Source organism: Pelodiscus sinensis, chromosome 5 (assembly GCF_052426305.1).
Source record: "Pelodiscus sinensis isolate ZL-2025 chromosome 5, ASM5242630v1, whole genome shotgun sequence".
Lineage (NCBI taxonomy): Eukaryota > Metazoa > Chordata > Testudines > Trionychidae > Pelodiscus > Pelodiscus sinensis.
This window is the reverse complement of record NC_143056.1, coordinates 63,599,377-63,619,430: the sequence shown is the minus strand read 5'-3', so window position 1 is coordinate 63,619,430 and position 20,054 is coordinate 63,599,377. Positions and strand designations below refer to the sequence as shown.

General features: G+C 45.2%; 2 protein-coding genes across 3 annotated transcripts in view; one reads left to right on the top strand and one right to left on the bottom strand.

Moving 5' to 3' along the window:
• The window catches only part of NUSAP1 (nucleolar and spindle associated protein 1), a 35,932-nt gene extending 31,808 nt beyond the window's left edge, over window positions 1-4,124 (bottom strand). Inside the window, exon 1 of one of the 2 annotated variants that reach the window (XM_075927138.2) lies at window positions 3,917-4,124. In XM_075927138.2, coding sequence (XP_075783253.2) covers window positions 3,917-4,009 — 93 coding nt within the window. In that variant the 5' untranslated portion in view covers window positions 4,010-4,124. The remainder of the gene's footprint in view (window positions 1-3,916) is intronic. The other variant, XM_075927140.2, reaches the window with a different exon arrangement.
• Window positions 4,125-4,487: 363 nt separating this feature from the next.
• OIP5 (Opa interacting protein 5) lies at window positions 4,488-16,298 on the top strand. The gene is made up of 5 exons (XM_006128692.5): window positions 4,488-4,815; window positions 5,690-5,756; window positions 8,421-8,543; window positions 9,334-9,415; window positions 14,825-16,298. Exons 1-5 carry the CDS (start codon window positions 4,512-4,514, stop codon window positions 14,972-14,974), a joined length of 726 nt encoding a protein of 241 aa, XP_006128754.2. The 5' UTR covers window positions 4,488-4,511; the 3' UTR covers window positions 14,975-16,298.
• Window positions 16,299-20,054: the final 3,756 nt, after the last annotated feature.

Genomic DNA, 20,054 nt, shown 5'->3' with positions numbered 1-20,054 from the left:
ATTTTGATACAGAGATGGTCTCGTGTATCATTTCCTCTCCTATGCGTACCAACTGCAAGGGGCAAGTAAGCCCAAGTTTGTGCTTTGGGGAGACATTGGTCTTGGAATGATCCTAATGGGACTTCTGTGATCACACTCCATCACACAGTGGATACAGTATACTTCGAATTTCAGAAAGCCTTTGACAAGATTCATCACCAAGGCTCTTGAGCAAACTAAGCAGTCATGGAATAAGAGGAAAGCGCCTCATGAACTGATTAAAAGAGGGGAAAAAAGGGGGAGTAATAAATGGTCAGTTTTCAGGGAAAAATAGTGATATTCCCCAGCCAGTGTTCCCTGTAAGCTGAGTGCTGGGATGGTCACCTCAGAGATTCAGATGCTGTCCTGCTGATTAGTAGAGCATCTACAGCTGCCCACAGCCAGCAGCATATGTTTCTACTGTGGATGTTCACATCCACACGTCTCAGTGCACATAAAATTTATTCTACTCATGGATTGAAAAAAAATTTAGAAGGAACACTGCCCCCAAGGATCCATACAGACATTAGTGTTCAACATATTCATGAATAATCAGGAAAAAGTAGTAAAAAAGAAATTAGCAAAGTTTGCAGATACAAAATTACTCAAGTGAGCTAAGTCCAAAGCAGTGGCAAAGAGTTACAAAGGGATCTTTCAAAACAGGATGACGAGGCAATAAATTACATGTGATAATCAATGTTGATAAATGCAAAGCAATGCATATTGGAAAACCTAATCCCAATTACATATACAAAATGATAGGGTCTCAACTAGCTGTTACCACTTAAGGAAAAGATCTTGGCACTGTTGTGGATAGGTCCTGAAAACACCTACTCGATGTCTTAGCTTTTTTCACTGCAGCTGCAATGTTAAGAATCATTAAAAAAGGGTTAGGCAATAAATAGTAAATATCATGCCACTGTATAAATCCATGGTATGACACTGACTATTTCATGCAGTTCTGTTACCCCTCACTTTCAAAATATATTGGAAATGGAAAAGGTAGACTAGAGTACTACAAAAATGATTAACGTTGTGGAACAGCTTCCATATGAGGTTAAAAAAAGACTAGGATGTTTCAGCTTGAGAAGAAAAAGATAACTAGGTGAGGCTCTGAGAAAGGTCTATGAATGGTGCGATGAAAGTTTATATAACCCATTCACATAAACACATGAACCAACAGTCACCCAATTAAATTAACAGGCACCACTTTTACACCAACACACATTGTACCTCCAAAATCTGGCACTCCCTGGTCCAGCAACATCTCTGGTCCAGCAGGATCATGGATACTCCTGGACCAGAGAGCCCAGGAGCCTAAGGGCAGAAGGGCCAGCCTCCTGGGAACAGCACAGGACTGGAACCCCAACGCTGCATCCAGCAGCCCCTGGGAATGTGAGTCTGAGGCCAGAGCACCATGGCAGTGCAGGGTCAGAGTCCACGCAACAAACTCCAGGAGCACAGGGCTGGGCCTGGAGCCCCGCAGTTTACCCTGGCGGTGCAGAGTCCAACAGCTTCCCCCAGCTGCACAGGACTGGGGCTGAAGGTGCATGATCAGAGCCCCGCAACTTCCCTCATGTATGCAGGGCCAGAGTCGGAGCTCCAGCCCCGCAGCTGCCCTTGGCTGCGCAGTACCAGAGCTGCACAGCAGGAGCCTATGCCACCTAAGCAGCCAGCAGTAGCTGGGCAAGCAGCCCACCCATATTGGGGGTGGGGTGGGTGGACGAGGCAGGATTGCCTGCCGGGGCATCCTGCCAGTAGCAGGTGACGGGCTTGGGGGCTGGAGATCTCCCCTAGTCTGGCAAATTCTCTTGTTTGGGACCAGTCAGGCTCCCACAATGCTGGACCAGGGAGGTCCAACCTGTATACGCAACTACTACACACAACGCACAGTCAACCTATGTAACTTTTCACCAGAAGGGGTCATAAAGACCAAAATTATAACTGAGTTAAAAAATAAGGTGACAATGGATGAAAGGTCCATCAATTGTTATTAGCCAATATAGTCAGGGACACTTCATGCATTGGGCATTCTTAAGCCTCTACCTGCCAAAAGCTTGGCTAGGGCAGGGGATGGATCACTTGAGAATCACCCTATTCTGTTCATTGCCTCTGAAGCATCTGGTATTAGCCACCATCAGAAGACAAAAAAAAAAACAAAGAGTCCTGTGGCACCTTGCAGACTAATAGATTTATTTGGGCATAAGCTTTCATGGGCAAAACCCCACTTTGTCAGTTGCATTGATGAAGTAGTTTTTTGCCCAGTGTAGTCCCCTTACTAAAGGTAACTGACTTCTTCCAGGAGGATCGTGTGTGCTGCATTCTAGCCCTAGAGACTAACTTGCATGAGTCCTTGAGGAAACCAGGAACAGCTACATTCTAGGACTGAAAGTCTGCGGTGCTTAGATCTAGCAGGCTGCTGATTGCCCTAGCGGGAAGAGACTCTGGCTGCACCTGTGGCTGAGGAGTACTACACAAAAACCAGCACACAGAAGGAGGCTGCAAGTAAATAGGTTCTTTGAGAAAGTGCTGCCTAGGACAGACCTCAGAGATATAGGCTAACTCTGGGTCCAAAGAGAGGCAGAGTGTCCAGCCCAGGGAACCAGAACTGCTGGCATTTGGTGGCACTTACTCCAGTAGCAGAGCGAGTTTGCAGCTGGCTACACAGCTTGGACTAGCACACACCCTACAGCAGTGTTTCTTAAACTGTATTCTGCGGCACACGGATGGGCCACAAGGCAATCGGAGGTGTGTCTCATAGAACAACAGAGTTCAAAATGGCCACCCTTAAAGGGGCAAACAACCTTTTTTGGGGGGGGGGGGGGGGCTCAAAAAAATAATTGGTGTTCCTCAAAAAAAAATTATTGTTTGGTGTTCCCCAGTCTTAAAAAGTTTAAGAAACAATGCCCTACAGAGAACTTCCACTCCAGCTGCAGATCTTCAAGCACACACACACACAAGCATCTGGGACTCTGAGTTCAGAGGAGTGCACACTCGAGGGTGGGATAAATCATGGCAGTGCAAATGCCAGATAGATAAATTCCTATCATTTCTGTGTACTTTGTTAATATTATTCACTGTTAATTTGTTAAACCCTGTTACTTTAAGTTGTTAAGTAAAGGTGCGTTCATTCAAATGTAATCAATTAGATGTATATTATTTATAATTTGTAATTGTTGTATTGGAATTAGACCCAGATTAATGCTGAAATAATTTTATTCCTGGAGGCTCCCAAGGCATACCATGAAGTGTGTACAGGGCCAGACAGTGTGTACACTGCCATTACATATTCTTTATGAGCCAGGGACTGCAGCAAGGGGGTGGAGAGGAAATCCCCAACTAACCATCACCACCACCGGGGTGCTCAGGAACTCTTTTTATGTTAAAACCATCAGACACACCTGTGAGTGTGACCTGCTCCCAAGTAACCCGAGAAGGAAAAGAGGGGTTACACCAGGAAAGCTCACACCCAAATAAATCTGTTAGTGTTTAAGATGCCACAGGACACCCCCTTGTTTGAGGGCACAGACTAACACAGTTGCCCCTGAGACTGGTCAGTAAACAGGCTACTGAGCTAGCCAGACTCTTTGCCTTAAGAAGTTCACATGGACGCTTTGGGGCTGCGATCCCAACGCTGCTCCCTGTAAGTCTGACTCTGGAAGCCATAACGTGGTGACCACGACACTTGCGCCCTGTCCCTGCCCGGGCCGCCCGATAACTGGAGCACGGCGGGGACAGGGGCCCGGGAGTCCCCACGCCCACTTCCACCCCCCGCTATCGCCTTTACTCGGTATCATCCCCACCTGCGCCAGAGAGGAGACCCGGCCCCGCAGCCGGCTGTCCCGTCCCCTCTCTGCTGGGTCCCCCCAGCTCCCCGGCCGAGGCGCCACCACCTCACCTTCAGGTTGGCCCGGAGGCCGGCGGCTTTGGCCAGCTGCTGCAGCTCGCTGTACTTGAGCGACTCCAGTTGCTGCAGCGAGGGCAGCTCCATGGCAGCAAAACAACGGGAACCAGCAACCGATCTGCGAGCGCCGCCGCCCGGGATAACGGCCGTGCCGAGGCTTCAAATCCCGCGCGCAACTGACGCCAAAAAGCTTGCTTCTATGTCCCACCCTCAGCATTCGAACTCGCCCTTCGCGCCCTGTCATTGGCTGGACAACCTATCAGTGGGCGTGGCTGCGACCCACAGACAGCCAATGGCATCCTGGAGAACGGGATTTGTATTAGTTTTCCTAACCTGATAAGCACTTGTCTATCAAAATACAGCCCCGCCCCAGCCCAACTCGCTCTCTGATTGGGAAGTAGAATGATTGGTCTTCTCCCCACCATCCAATGGTCGGAGTTAACGAGTCCCGTCTTGCGAGCGCCTGGTGAAGTGATTGATGTGTGTGCCACCCAATCGGATCGCAGAGCTGTAGGTCGCCCTCCAATTGGGATGGCAAGGGGGTGGGCGCTGGTTTCGAACCAGCAGCGCGGATAGCGGGTGAGCGAAGATGGCGGTGCGGAGATGCATCCAGGAGTTGTTTCAGGAGCCTCAGATTGGCGGTGCCATCACTTTCGAGCGGCCGGACGCACTGCGGAGCCGCGGCCGCCCGCCCCAGGCGGACACGGGCAAGCTGCGCGGCGCGGAGCCCCAGCAGGAGCCGTGGAACCCCGGGGCCAGGGCGCTGCTGCGCCGCGGGCTCCGGCTGGAGGATTGTGCCCTGCTCCACTGCCGGAGCTGCCGCGCGGTGCTGGCCGACTCGCTGCACCTCTGCGCCCAGGAGGACCGCTGCCTGCGAGTCCTCGTCTGCTTCAGTGAGTCCCCGCGCGGGCTCCGAAGCGTCTGTGCCTGGGCAGCGGGGCTGCGACTGGAGCCTGGGGCAGGATTCTCCCTTGCTCGATGGCCTGGGCTGGGCAGGGCTAGCTTGCACGGGCGCTGGTGCGAGCCTGCGGAGAGGAGTATGGCTGCTGCGGGCCTGGGGATCTAACTGCGGGCCTAGCATCCGTTCCATGGAGAGCGGCGGGTGGGTGAGCTCTGCCCGAGTGAGCTGGTCTCTTGTTTTCGCTGGCCCCTAATGCATGCTCGATGAGCACGAGATGTTTGGAGACTTCATCTAAAGTGACATAAGCGGGCTCTATCTGTTAACACCCGATCCGCTCTACTCGTTTTGCAAGTGAAACTGCAATCCTGCAAGTTCAGTTGGGACGTGAGCGGCTGTACAGCTGCTTCCTTCCCCTCACCTTGCTCCTGGCCAGCGACTGTTCGTTTCATTCCCACTCCGATCTGCCACTGCCTGCCAGTTGTCCCGTTCCTCTTCCTCGTGCACTAATGCAGGATACTCCCACTACATGAATCTTTAAATAAATACACCTGTTTCGTGCTAGTAGCTGGCTCTGGCAACAAAAATCATTATTGTTCTTATACAAATTAGATATTAGAAAAGATTTGAATCTGGGATTCAGTCAGAGTCTGCATAAAAAGCACTGGAGGATTTTAATTTTCTATTAGTTCAAACATTTAAATTGATACATTAAAAATATTTAGTAAGTTTAAAGTAAATATAGCACATAAATGAATCATTCCAAGCCTAAAGATAGGAAGTTTAAAACCTTAGTGTTGGGGACTAGCAGAAATACTGGTGAATGATCAGTGTTGTATAACTACCTATCTATGGGTTTATCTTCCCAGAAGTCACAAATGATGTTGTTTTGGAAGATTCTTTAATGGTCGGTATTGAAGGAGCCCTTCTGGGATGGTAGGTACCTCAGATGTTGCTTCTTGCTTTTAATGTTAGTTTTCAGTTTTTAGATGATCCTACAGCAGAGCAGAAAGGCAATAATGTGTTGCTTCTGAATTTTAGAACTATCTCTGGGCCAGAAGAAAATAAGTTTAGAAAATCCTTCCAACTCCCTCTTAAGAAGAGTCTTACAGAATTGAGAAGTAATTGAGATTGGCTTAGGACCTAACCACTGCTTTTTCAACTAAGAAAGCTTTGTAAATTGATAGCCTCTATTCTCAAGGGAATTCTGCATACTATTCTAAAATTCTGCATATTTTATTACTTAAAGTAGTATAATCACCCTGATTTCAAATATTTTCGTGATTATATTTAAACTACAGTACAATGGATGGAGACTGGGCTTGGGGAGCATTGGAGGAAACCCCAAATCCCCTCTAATATAGCTAGTTACTAGTCAACAAGAATATGTAGTCATACGCTCATTGTTACATCATAGGCAAATTAAGAGCAAGTGAGGAATGGGGATTCAAACTCCCAATTTATACTGGCTATTGACCATCTCCGGAACGGTCAGTAGCAAACAGTTTATGGACCACATTTTGATAGGAAATCTTTTCAGTCCAAAAATTAAACCAGTTCTAATTACTAAAGTACCATAAGCATTTATAAGACCATACTGTCCTGTACAGTAAGGCCCCTTTACATCACTGGCAATATAAAAGAGCCATAACGTTTTTACACCTGTTTTATACTCCTGGGGGAATTCACTAAGAACAATGGGAAGAACTCACTAAGCAGGAAGGCTGCTACATTCTGTACCTTCTGAAGTTATGGAACCTGCCACACAACTACCTCCTCAGAAGCACCCCAAAGCCAGGCCTCTCCCCACCAGGCATACCACAAGCACAGTGTCTCAAATGCATAACTGTCCAGTCATGCCTGCCCCAGCAGTGATTTGTATGCATCTATTGGCTGCTCTGGGTTCCCAAACCAATGTGCCTGCACTACTGGCAAGGGACTCATTGACTGCTCTTGTGGCTTCCCTTTATTTTCCCCTCAGAAATCACTTTTCTGTAGGGAAGCAAAAGTTTGCCAGGGTCATGAATTCTGTGCTTTGCAGTGACACAACATTTCTCCGGGAATAATTTACCTCTTCACCCTCCCCTCCCCACACAAAACTAGGTTTTTGCCCTATTTACCATTGAGGTGGGGGGAGGAGGGGAAACTTTTGTGTTTAAAAAAAAAAAAGTGTGTCTGTTAAGCTAGAAAATGTTTTTATATTCTTTCCTAGTGAAAGTAAACAAGTTTTATTGTTAATGAATTAAACAATCAGTAGAAGCTGGTTCACCTAGCTATGATAATGCTCTTTTTTGGTCTATTTTGGGGTTAATCTACTGTGTGCGTATGTGTATGAGGAAATAAGTTAATCAAAATCCTATAGATAGGAAAGTGGCTATAGTAGAGTATTTGTACCAAGCATGGTTTACAATAGTTTTTATTAGAATTGAATTTGAAGCAGGTATTACCACTTTCAAAGTTAAGTAGCTACAACCCCTTGAGCTGTCTACAAACTTGAAGCAGCAGTCCTGTATTTGTATTCTGCTTGGTTGATATTTGCAAGATTTGTCACAATTATAAAGGTTAGAAACCTTTTTTAAAGGAAAGTTTTGTATTCTGTAGAAGGTGATGGAACTTGCCTGGGACTGGCCGTAGGCATCTTGCACAGCCTGTAACTCTTACGCTAATACATAACTTAACAGGTATCTCAAGCCATTCTTATAGACATTTTTAGCTTTTCTCTAATGGTACAGAAAGGATAAGAAAAAAAAGGAAGCTTAATGGTTGTATCGCTAATCAATTGGGCTGTGTCTACACTGGGCCACTTATTCTGGAAAATCAGCCGCTTTTCCGGAATAAGCTGCAAGCTGTCTACACTGGCCCTTGAATTTCCGGAAAAGCAACGATGCTCTACTGTACAAAATCAGCCGCTATTCCGGAAAAGCTACGCTGCTCCCGCTCGGGCATAAGTCCTTATTCCGGAACACTGTTCCGGAAAAGGGCCAGTGTAGACAGCCCAGTAGTCTTTTCCGGAAAAAAGCCCCGATCACGAAAATGACGATCGGGGCTCTTTTCCGGAAAAGCACGTCTACATTGGCCACAGATGCTTTTCCGGAAAAAGGGCTTTTCCGGAAAAGCAGCCTGCCAATGTAGACGCTCTTTTTCCAGAAATATAACGAAAACTATTCTGTTTTAAGCATTTCTGGAAATTCATGCCAGTGTAGACACAGCCTTGATGTTTATAGTTTCATATGCCTCTGTTTCCTGTTTTTTAAATTCATTTTTAATTCTGTCTGAAATGATTTTCTCTTAAATTCTTGGCTGTTTCAGTATTAGCTGGGTGTCCTGATCTGACATTAGGTTAGATTTCATTTTTTTTCATATTTTAACCTCAGTTTCTGGGGTGTTCCAAATTTTTGAGCAGGTACCATCTTTATATTAAAGACACCTATCCTTCTACTGTACTTAGGATTCCCATAACCTATATGACTATTACAGTGCTTACTTACATAGAGAAGTAATACTTCATATTTTGGTATGTCTCACTGAACCCAGTAAGCAATATTTGAACTACAGTTTGGAAATCTCTGCTCCACTGAAACCTTTTCTTTTTCTTTTCAGCACTTACTACGCATTGTACTGTCATTCATGTGGAATAATGGTGGGCTTCAGCCTCTATTCTGCCTTCACTGCACTGGCTCATCTACGAGGCCTCTTCTGTCTTTTCAAGGACAGCATCCTCTGGTTAGTACCCACCAATATGTCAGAGAAGGATAACTTAGAAATTAGGTCCAAAGCAGAGCTCTTCCTGGGAAGGAAAGAATACCAATATAAGGAATACCAACCACATTGATTTGTATAAAATAAGAATGGCAAATTCAGGTTGGTGATATTTTCTGCTGTCAGTGAGAACTGATAATATCAAAGTTAACCCTGATCTGGTTGTTCATAGTTTCTTTTTCTGATAGCAAATACAGATCAACCAGAAGCTTTGTGGATTCTAGTACCAAAACTGCTTCCTGAAGAGAATGCAACTTTCCAAATTAATATATCTAAGCTAGCAGTTCTTAAACATTAGCAAACTGAGCACCCTCATTTTTATTTAACATTTTTTTTGTGACACCCTCGCCCCAAGTTGGCTTCTAACTTTTCCCAGAGGCGCTGTTCATCTCCTACTCAGCTCCTGGCCCTGCCCCCACTACACCCCTCCCCCAAGAAACTCTCCATGCCATAGCTCTGCCTTTCCTCTTTTCCACCACTTTTCCTCTTACTTCCTCCCAGCACTACCTGCACACTGCTGAACAGGTTCTAGGAGGGAGGAGGAAAACTTAATCAGTGGGACTGTTGGCCCCGGATATTACACTCAGACCCCATTTTTAGAACAGCTGATGTAAGCTTATACTACTTCAAGTCTTTCTAGCCATCCTAGTTATAGTTTGGCATCAGCATTAGTTTCTGCATAAACCTCCTTTTTATACAGTGAAAGTTTCTCTGGTTTTTATTACTGTTCTCTCGTTTGACTTTTGTTTTTCAGTTATCTCTTAAAAACTAAAACTGTAATAGAGGCCTCTGAGATGAACTTTCCTGTTTTGAGCCTAAAGGAACACCTGGAAAAAGTAAAGTTTCTTTATGATTTTTGTGTGTTGAAACAGGGGGAAATGCAAATTTTGTACAAATTAGTGTATGTAGAGGGATGCTGTAAACTTAAACTATTAGAGCACTCATTCTCCATTATCCCATAAACAAGTGAATGTGCATGTTCTTCTGGCACAGAACAGCATTTAATCATTAAAAGGGATTAAAGGAACACAAGAAGGTTTAATTTAATTTACAGTTCTTGTCATGTCAGCATCCTGTTTTTTAAAATTGGAGAAAAACAAATTATTCAGCAATGACATTTACTTTCTGCATCACATTTAGGATGGACAACAATTAGTCAGACTCTTATCTAATTGACTTATCCTCTCATATATTGCAATGTTAGGACTGTGCTAACTGTAGAAGAATGCTGCTACTCTAAAATTTAGTTCTACTGTCTTTCAGTTTCATAGGGACACTTCTATTTAAATTCTGTAACTGCTTTTACATTACCTATAGTTTAGGCCAAAATTAGTCTGAATATCCCTTTTTCTTTAGAATGTGTTCCCCCTCAAGTTGTAAGCCAGATCTGGGTTTTTTGAATGTTTTCTGGTATGAATATGAAATTGGGCCTGAGGACTTCTCTCCTCCTGCTAGTCCTCTTCTGGCCTTTCTGGGTTTATCTACCTAGCAACTAAACACCCACAGTTGGCCTAGGCCAGTTGACTTGTGCTTGGGCTGCATGACTGCTTCATTGCTCTGTAGCCTTCCAGGCTTAGGCTGGAGTCTAAGCTCTAGGACCATGTGAGAGTCCCAAAGCTCAGTCAAGCAAAACTTCCACTAAAATAATTGAGGTTTGGTCAAATAATGGTAGCATTTTATTAGAAATGCAAACAGTGTTTTTGAAATGCTTATAAGGGATGTTGCTAGAATGATCAGAGGATTGAACCTTTTATGGAATATTTGTTCATAAAATAATGACATGTGCAGGACTCTGTTTACAGCAGTAACTTGATAGTATCTCAGGTTATCTTTCAAGTAACTGTCCACAGAGATTCCTTTGGGGGTATGCATGTGAATGAGATCAGCCACTGATATTAAAAAGAAACCTTGATCACTGCACCTCTATACTGTATGCCTTATTGCTCCCTGTAGTTGGGGATAGAAAGTGGAGAAGCTGCCCTCCCCCACCCATCCTCAAGTTCCTTTTTACCAGCTGTGGCTACAAGACAGAGCCCTTTAAAAGACAGTCTTACAGGCTTTCATTTCCTCTCCCACATACAGTACTTTAAAATGCCTAACACGAAATCCTCAAGGTTCAAACCATGTCCCTCTTGTAATGCAGCAATGCCCATTGTTAATGGATATTCTAGATGTCTTATTTGCCTAGGAGAGGGATATGTCTCAGAGTTCTGCTCTGGGTTCCAATCCTTTTCTGAATGTGCTTCAGCAGGCAAGGGAGACAAGGCTTAAGTTCTTCCTCCCTGAAAAGCTGATGAGTCTCATCAGATGGGCAAACCAAAGGCATAATTTCATCTGTTAGGTCAGTCACATGGCTCCAGAGCTCCAGTGAGCCAAAATGCCATTATGGGACACTGCTTATATTCTGATCATCCATAACATTCACAGTTACTTCCAAAAGGAAGCCTCAAGGAGAGCCACTCCTGAAATCAGGGCAGGTACCATGCCCTTTCCAAGCAGGAGAGAGATTCTTTCCAAAGACTATTTCCATCAAGAGTTTGAAATCAGTGTCCTGCTCTGGTACCTCCATATTGAAAGTGGACTGGCGGTTCCTTTTCCGCATAAGGACCAGTCAGCACAAAGTGCCCTAACTGCAGCATTGGCCTCTTCAGTCCTGTCTGAAGCCCTCACCCCAAATGCCTGTGTCCTAATAAATGTGTTAGTCTGTAAGGTGCCACAGGATTCCTTTTGTTTTTACCAAATACCTAGACACTGGACTTCACTGCTGGGCCTAAAACCAGATCTCTTGGTGATGTGGGATCACCTCTTATTGAGAGATTTAGAAGGGTGGTCATCAAATCCTCAACTTTTCACCCAAAGGTTCACTCCTTTTTGTCTTACTCAATGGAGCAAACCATGCCTTGTCCTCTTGAGCATCCCCTTCTACCACTTTGGGGCAGTGCTGTGGGAAGTAGGCTGGAAATCCAGGGATTAATCTCTGAAGGATGTCAGAAAATCATGGGGTCCTGCAGGAAGCACTCTGTTGGTATTCAGCCATATGCATTTCATCAGCCTTCCCCCTGCCCTTCCTCTCAGCTGCAAAACTATATTCTAGGAAGTCTGTATCCTTCACCATCTACAATGCCAGAGCTCCATCCCCAAAGAAGCAACTCCAACCTGCACCAGTACTTGAGGAAAGCTTAGGGTGGAACAACCACCTCATGCCATATTCTTGTGCTCCTCTATATGATGCAGTTAATCCTCTACCTCTTGCCTGACTGGATGAACTAAAATTCTTCCAAGGCTTGATGAGATGAATGATGGAGATGCCTAATAGCCTAGTGGATACCATGATATCCTGAAAACCTCACGTTCAAGGAGATTGGTTAAAATATGTGATAGACTGCTTGAATCAGCTGAGAGAACTCAGTATAGGAAATGCCCTCAAATTTCTGTGGCAAGAGCTTTTATTCCCTTTGGGATTAGGAAATAAAGAAGAGCATGAGTCTCTATTTCCCTGTCTTTGACATTTTAACACTTTCATCTATTATTTCATTTTCTACATGCTTACCCTAGCTTTAAAAATCCCCTCTTTGGATCCATTGGAATAATTTGTTTACTTTAGGATGCCTGTTTTCACGCTTAGATTTATTCAACTCACTGAAAGTAGTTGAAATTCATAGAAGCATCTCACCAACAGTACAGAGTCCTACACTTTGTCCTCTTGACAGCCCCACGAGTCTCCAAAGTTCTTACCATGCTGGCAGCTCATTTGAGAAGGTGAAGAATCCAGGTATGCCCCGATTTAAACTAGCTCATTTGAGGGAATCCTCATAGCAAGTGATCCTCTTTTTAAATCTTCATCTTGCTTAGATTCAAGGTAACAGAGAAATCCATGCTTGCACAAAATCAAAGCATAGAGTTAAACATGGAAGTGTTTATATTTCACACTTGTAAGACCATACCTCTCTGAGTTTTCAAATTGACAGATTTCAGACAGCTCCAAGCACAAGACATGAGTGAAAACCTGCCTCACTCATGGACACATGGTAGCATGCGCACATGGTAAACTAAACCTTCATCCTTTTGCAAGGGTGACCGAGATCAGTATGTCTGCCCAACAGGCACTGCATGGATCTGCCCATAATGATCCCTCCAGAAGTTCTTTCTCTAAATTGGTAAATAGCCATGGAGTAAAGTTCCCTTTTTTACATTGGTACTGCCAAGGACTGAACTAACAGATTCCCCCCACTTAAGGGTGGGGATGGGGAGTGTACCTTGACGACTTGAATTCTGGGGAAATGGTCTTGAATATTTGTGCAAAACCCATGACTATTTGGCTGGCATGAACAGCCTTTCTTCCTCTCAATTGGTGAGTGATAATCCCAGCGTTCAGACAGTATCACAGAAGTGCACTATATTAACAGGCAAAGAGGAGCCAGATCCTCTTCATTCTTCCAAAAAACTGTACAACTTTGGGATTAATACGTCGGTCACCTTTGTCCCTCTAGTAAAGCTACTTCTTCCCTGCCTCCATAATATACTAGCATATAAGTTCAACAGTGACATTGCTGAGTTTCTGAAATGATCTTCAATCCTCTACAGCATCTTTTACAGATGAAGGTTTCTAGAAGAGGACCTATTTGTAACACAACACACACCAAGTACTAAATGGTGAGAGCCTAAGCTCCCTCATGGATGTCTTATCTCATCCGGGGGGCTCCAGACTTAATTCCATGCCTTCCTATTCCACAATTTTGAGGAAGCTGAGATGAGATGCAGTTTAGTACTCGTGATCAGTTTGTGGAGGATCACTTACCTTTAAGTTCTGCTAGATCTGATCTCTCAGAACAGTGTCCAGATCCTGCACCCCAATCTGATGGCCTTGCACCTGACAGCCTGGAAAATGGCTGCACGAGAGGTTGCTTCTCTGTAGTTCAAAGTATCTTACTTTGAAGCAGAACACCTTTTGATCAGAGTGATGTACAAAGTTCAATGGAATAGATTTGCTATTTGGGCAGCTTAGCAGCAAATTGCACCTTTGTTTCCTATAGCTATCTTTATCCACTCAGAGATTGTCCAAGTATTCTCAGGCTTTACACGATTTATGAATTTCTATAAATTAGAGGTAATCTTTTCTAGCTAATCATATGTCTCACTCCATTAGGGCCCAAGCAGCATTAGTTACTTACCTGTCTGATGTTCCAACATCAGAGTGATGTTGCCCAGCAACATGGAGCTTGACACTACCAGTATAAAATTCCAGCTTGTATGCCAATTGATAGGGCTATCCTGTAATCCAGGGCTACTCAACTTTGGAAGCCCAGGGGGCCACAATGATACTCACAGTGCATGCTGAGGGCCACAACTTAAGTGTGGTTGCATATATGCAAATAGCTTCTTTCACACTGACGGGCATGAATACAAAGATTAAGGCAAGACTACACACCACACAGGCCGCATTTAAGTCAGTTCTGCTGATATTAATAAAATGCAATAGTTACCCGATTTCCACCCATTTGACACCGCTTTTAGTGAGCGATGACAGTCCAGGAATTTAACTACTAAAATTCCTATCAAGAGAAGACCATTATATTGACTACTTTTTTGTTTTGGCTCCCACTCGTGGGCCGCAGATTGAGCCCCGCATAAATCCAAACCGCACCGTGGGCTGCAAATAAACAGGCTGTAGGCCGCGTGTTGAGTAGCCCTGCTGTAATACCTAGAATAGTTACATGCTTTACAGTAACACAACAGATAACACACCTCTTGTCCTTCTTACTATAGTGACAAGACTCTGAATTAGCATTCTTTCCGGTGGAGTGTGGTTGAGGTTGCTCTCCCCTTTGTACCCTCTGCTACAGGGGTGAGAGGGCATTCTGGGTGTAAGCCCAGTTACAAAAACCCACTGCTGTTCAAAATAATTTGATCTTGGGCACGTGCACCTCAGCAGTGAAATCTGGACAACACATCTTAAAGAACCACAGTTACTGTAAGGCCGTGGTCACCAACCAGTAGATCACGATCTACCGGTAGATCTCAGGGGCTCCAAGAGTAGCTCTTGAGCCCTCTCTGAACTGCGCACCTGTGCAGTACATTTACATTAGATTTCCTCATGTAATGTAGATGGGGCTTCAAGGAAGGGGCGGGGCAGTAGATCTTCGTCTGTTCTGAGACTTAAAAAGTGATCTTGGGTGTAAAAAGGTTGGAGACCACTGCTGTAAGGTATGTAACTGTTGTTTAACTGCCCTTACTTTTTTTTCTAGCTCAAAGACCAGCTTGTGGCAGTTCATGCACGCCTAGAGTTACTGATAAAGAGGCTGGAAGAACTGAACCAACAGACCAATGTGACTGACAATCAGGGCTATGCATCAAGGACAGCTGACCTCATGCCAGGGTTTGCAAGAATCAAGTGAAGCTATTAATATGCCACCATAGAATATGGAACCATTTGTGAATCACTGCATGTTCCTTCATGGTGGTGAACACAGAGTTTTGGAGTAATCACTCGTTTCTGAAAAAGTCAGAAAACTAATTTGCCACTTTTTACATGCGTGAGCTATATTTCAGCAAAAGCTTCTCAAACTGGTCAAGTGGAGGGATTTTTGAGGTGCAAGGAAGTTTTTCTCCTGGGAATTCAAAACAAATACTACTTCTGCTCCTGGAGTTGTAATACAGCTTGTACTGTGGTTCTTCATGAGCAATATATGGCTTAAAAATCAGCTGTTGTAAACTAAGATTTCAAGGTCCTGAGAGTGATTCAAAATATGCTACCACATCTTGTTAGTCCAGGTCAGCCATTATGCAGTGTTCTTAGTGGGGCTGGAACTTTGTTATCCCTTTGTGTGGAGCAAATATTCACAGGATTGAAGTCTTGGTTCAGATGTCTTCCTGTTGAGTCTTGAATGGGTTCTTTCCCTTGTGGGTATTTTTTTGGGGTGTAAGTGTGTGAGAGAGAGCACACTCTTCCTCCTTCCTAGCTGTAGGTGTAGGAGCTACCCCTTATATCTGGGAAGATGAAAGGAGATTCCCCTTTCCCTCCACAGAAGATATATCTATGTTTTAAAGCCTCCGCTAAGATGGGAAATGGTCATATACAAAATTTCAGGCATAAAGGAGAATGTATTTACGTGCTCATTTTAATGTAATTGAAAAGTGAAATTTTTTCTGCCATGCCCTGAGCAAAGGACTACAGTGAGTATTGTTTTTGACCTGGGTTGATCTCAACACTTCATGCTTTTACAGTTATTGGTTTGTTTCATTTTTCTCAAATCAAATGCAAGGGAAATGCAAACTTTTAAATGAGAGAACCCAGTAACCTCTGAGTCTAGGACTGCTTGGAAAATAGCCCATGTCATAATAATAGGATGGTCTACAGCAGTAACTGGTATTGGAGCTACCACCTAATAAAACATATTGAGTTTTTTGTTTAATGATCACAGGAAATCTTTTGAAGTATCCATTCTGGTTAGGCCAAATACCTGGTGGTAACCTAGAATAGCAACAGTTACGTTTTTTAGACACTAAATTCTCCTACTTAAGTTTGAGTATCTCCTAACCCAGTGCTAATTCAAATCTTGTAAATTGCCTGCTGCATTTAAGATGTTTGTGTACGCTCCACAACTATCTCAGGAACTGATACTCCAAATGCATCTTAGCACTTTTCAGTGGTAACAATTAGTAACTAAAGGTAAAGTTGGAAACTATGCTTTTTAAAATAAACATGAGATTTTTGTATAATCACTTTGCATGTCAAACTATATGTGAGAGAAGATAGGTGAAGGTAGTACAGGCAGTCCTCAAGTTACGCGGATCCGACTTATGTCGGATGCGTACTTACGAACGGGGCTTTTCTCGCCCCGGAGAACGCAGGCGGCAGGACCGCCCAGACGCGCCGCGGTCCCGCCGCCCGTGTCCTCCGGGGCGAGAAAAGCGTCTGTGTCTCCCTGGTCTGCTGGGGGGAAGCCTCCCCCCAGCAGACCAGGAAGACATGGCGCAAAGCCGCGGAGGACGCGGGCAGCGGGACCAACCCAGCAGCACCCCAGCTGCTCTGCCCCAGGCGTCCCCAAGTCAGCCGCTGCTGAAACTGCCCAGCGGCTGACTACAGGAAGCCGGAGGCAGAGTTGCTCTGCCCCGGGCTTCCTGGAATCAGCTGCTGATCAGTTTCAGCAGCGGCTGACTTGGGGACACTCGGGGTAGAGGAGCTGGGGTGCTGCCGGGTTGCTCCCCGCAGTGCCGAGGTGCGGCGCTGCGGGGACCTACCCGGCAGCACCCTAGCTGCTCTGTTCCAGGCGTCCAGATTCAGCCGCTGTTGAAACTGATCAGCGGCTGATTCCAGGAAACCCGGGGCAGAGAAACTCTGCCTCAGGCTTCCTGTAGTCAGCCGCTGGTCAGTTTCAGCAGCGGCTGAATCTGGATGCCAGTTCCGACTTACGTACAAATTCAACTTAAGAACAAACCTACAGTCTCTATCTTGTACATAACCCGGGGACTGCCTGTATCTTTTATTGGGACACATTCTGCTAGTGGAAGATAAGTTTTCAAGCTATACTGAGCTCTTATTTGGTTCAGTGTAACTTAAGTTTGTACCTTTCACGAGCAGAAGTTTGTCTAATATTTCCTGACCTACCTTGCTGTATCTAATTCAGGGACCAACACAGCTACAATAACATTACAAACAATCTCTTTGATTATACTACCAAATTTCAGTTTCATTTCCTCTCCTAGAACTCCTCAGAACAAATTGTTCTTTTTTAAAAATATATTTTAGAATGAGTCTGTCTGCAAGTCTTGTTCAAGAACTCCTAAACAGTAAGAGCTAGGGAGCGTGCAGCTTCCTCTGGTCATAACTTAAAGCAAGGTCAGGATTTGGTTATGCTAGGAAAATGGGAAGCGCCTGGAATGGGGCTATTTGGAGGACAGCATTATTGCAGAGTGACCACTGGCATCAGCTGCACCAGGGGAGTGGCTAGCTGGAGATGGGACTGCACGTGGTCAGCCACCAGAGCAGATAAGTGGCTCTTCTGCTCCAAACAGTGTCAGACAGGGGGAACCCTCATCCACTGGCCCCACAGTTGTGCACCCTCCCCTCCCCAGGCTGGCAGCACAGCCTGGTCCCCACCCAAGAGAGGCTGGGACCAGGAACTGCAGTGCAGCCCTCCCCAAGGGAGGCTCCCACTGGGAGAGGACAGGGCCAGGAATGTGGACTGGCCCTGGAACAGTGCTACAGGCTTGAGGGGTGGTGTGGTGTGCCCTCCCCAGGAACAGGCTATATGGTGGGTCGGGGAGCCAGTGGAGGCAGGGACTGGCCCCTACAGCCCTAGCAGAGCCACCAGATGGGGAGTGCACCTCTGGCCCCCTGGGAAAAGCTGCCAGCAGAGCAGGGTCCCCTTCACCACTATGGGCAGCTGCAGTAAATCCTGTCTCCCCTAGCCTCTGAGTCATGCACCTCCCAGCTCTTTTCCCTCACTGCTGCATCCCGCCCCCTTTTACTCTAGCAAAAGACAGAAAAAATAAATATTTGAATGTTTGAAGCACTTTTCTTCTTTTATAAATACAAATTTTTTTCCTTTATTTTTGAATAACACAATTGTTTAAAAAAGGAAAGTGTGCATGCTTTCTATTTTCCAAACCCAGAATTCCGTTACTTCACTTAAAGACCTGAGCAACATCAGGTAGATCTGCTAGTAGCAAATACTTCAGAAATCCTTAACTTGTTATAAAAGGTCCAAAGTTACTGTATACTACTTGGAAGTTGCTCCAGCAGTGGAGATGACTGAATCCTATTGTAGGATCTAGGCCAGGGACAGGCAAGATGGGGCCTGCCAAGCTCTGCAAGGACCCTCAGGTACAGAGCAACTGTTAACGCACATACGTCACTTTTTATGGAGTGACAATTGATCATTCTATTTCAGTGGTTCCTATACTTTTTTTACCAGCCTTTGACATCTGACTGAATTTTCTGGGCCCTTTTCGGTTTCTATACATAAGCTTCATTTTTATTTAGTTTTGTTTTTGAAACAATTTGTAATTCAGGCCTCCAAAAGGAACCAAAAACTGAGTCTGTGGTTATTTAAAGTTATCACATCATCCTTATTTTCACTTGAACAAAAATTGTTATGGTATAGTCTAGAATGGGCAAATAGTGATACTACCACTATTCCCTTCCCATTAGTGTGATTTTTTTTTTCATGTATCATGTGTAAGAGGTTATGCTGTGTGAAGGATGTGCTTAAAGTGCCTAAATGCCATCCTGGCTCTACTACAGTGGTCCTTAAGTAGGGGTGGGCAAATTGCAGCCTGCCAAGCAGCTGGCTGTGGCCCACCACCATTCCGCAGTCCAGCAGTGGGAGCCTCTTGCAGGCTCCCTGCCTTCTGCACTCCACATACTGCTCAAAGCAGCCAGCTGCAGGGGCCGTGTGCTTCTTTGAGCATAAGGCCCTGGGGGAGAGTTTTGCACACTACCTCCACCCCCAGGACAATCTCACAGCGTGCTCCATGTCCACTCTGGCAGCATGGAATAATACATAATGTTACGAAAACTTGTGAACTGAGAACCAGGTGACTGCCTTACAAATGTCCTTAATAAATACATTCCTAAGAAGTGCAATGTATGTAGATTGAGCCTTAGTGAAATGAGCAGTGAGACAGTAGGTGGTGTGGGGGGTACACCCTATTGGATTCCTAGCATGCCAAAATTCAACCTGAGGACTACTACATTTGAGAGGACATGGGTGACCTCTTAGCAAAGGAGGAAACAAGCCTACAGGGGAAACTGAAAAGTTCAGTGAAGGTATGAAGCCTGGGCTCATCTTCAGTCCAGGATGTGGAAGTTGGTCTTTTTCCTGAGCAAGTGGGACTTGGGAAAAAGGTCAGCAGTCTAATGTCCTGAGTGATGGGGAACTGGACACTGTAGGGAAGAAGTGAAGGTGGGTAACTTTGGCTGTAATACTCTAAGGGGGAGGAGGAATTATGAAAGCTCCTAGTTCCACTAGCCTTCAACTAAAGTGACCACCACCAGTAATGAAGTCTTGAAGGACAGATGCAGCAGTGACCTGAGCCCCTTGGGCTCAAAATGAGGCCCTTAAAGGACACATATATGCAACAAGTGCACACCAACAGCTAGCCCAGGTTGGGGGAAGGGAAGCTGTAAAATTGCAGTGAAGATGTTTGGACTCAAGCTCTGGGGCCCTGGAAGGGGGAGGGAGAAGGGTTCCTGGGCCCAATCATCTGTACAGCAATTTTTAGGCCTTCAGCCTGAACCCAATGAGCCCAAGTCAAGGGATCTAGATCTGCCACGGCCTGGGTCTTTCATTCCAGTGTACATATACCTTTAATGCAGGGCTACTCAACTTTGGAAACCTCAGGGGCCACAATGATACTCACAGCACATGCCAAGGGCCGCAACTTAAGCGTGGTTGCATATACATGCAAATAGCTTCTCTCACACTGATGGGCCTGAATACAAAGATTAAGGCAAGACTACACACCATGCAG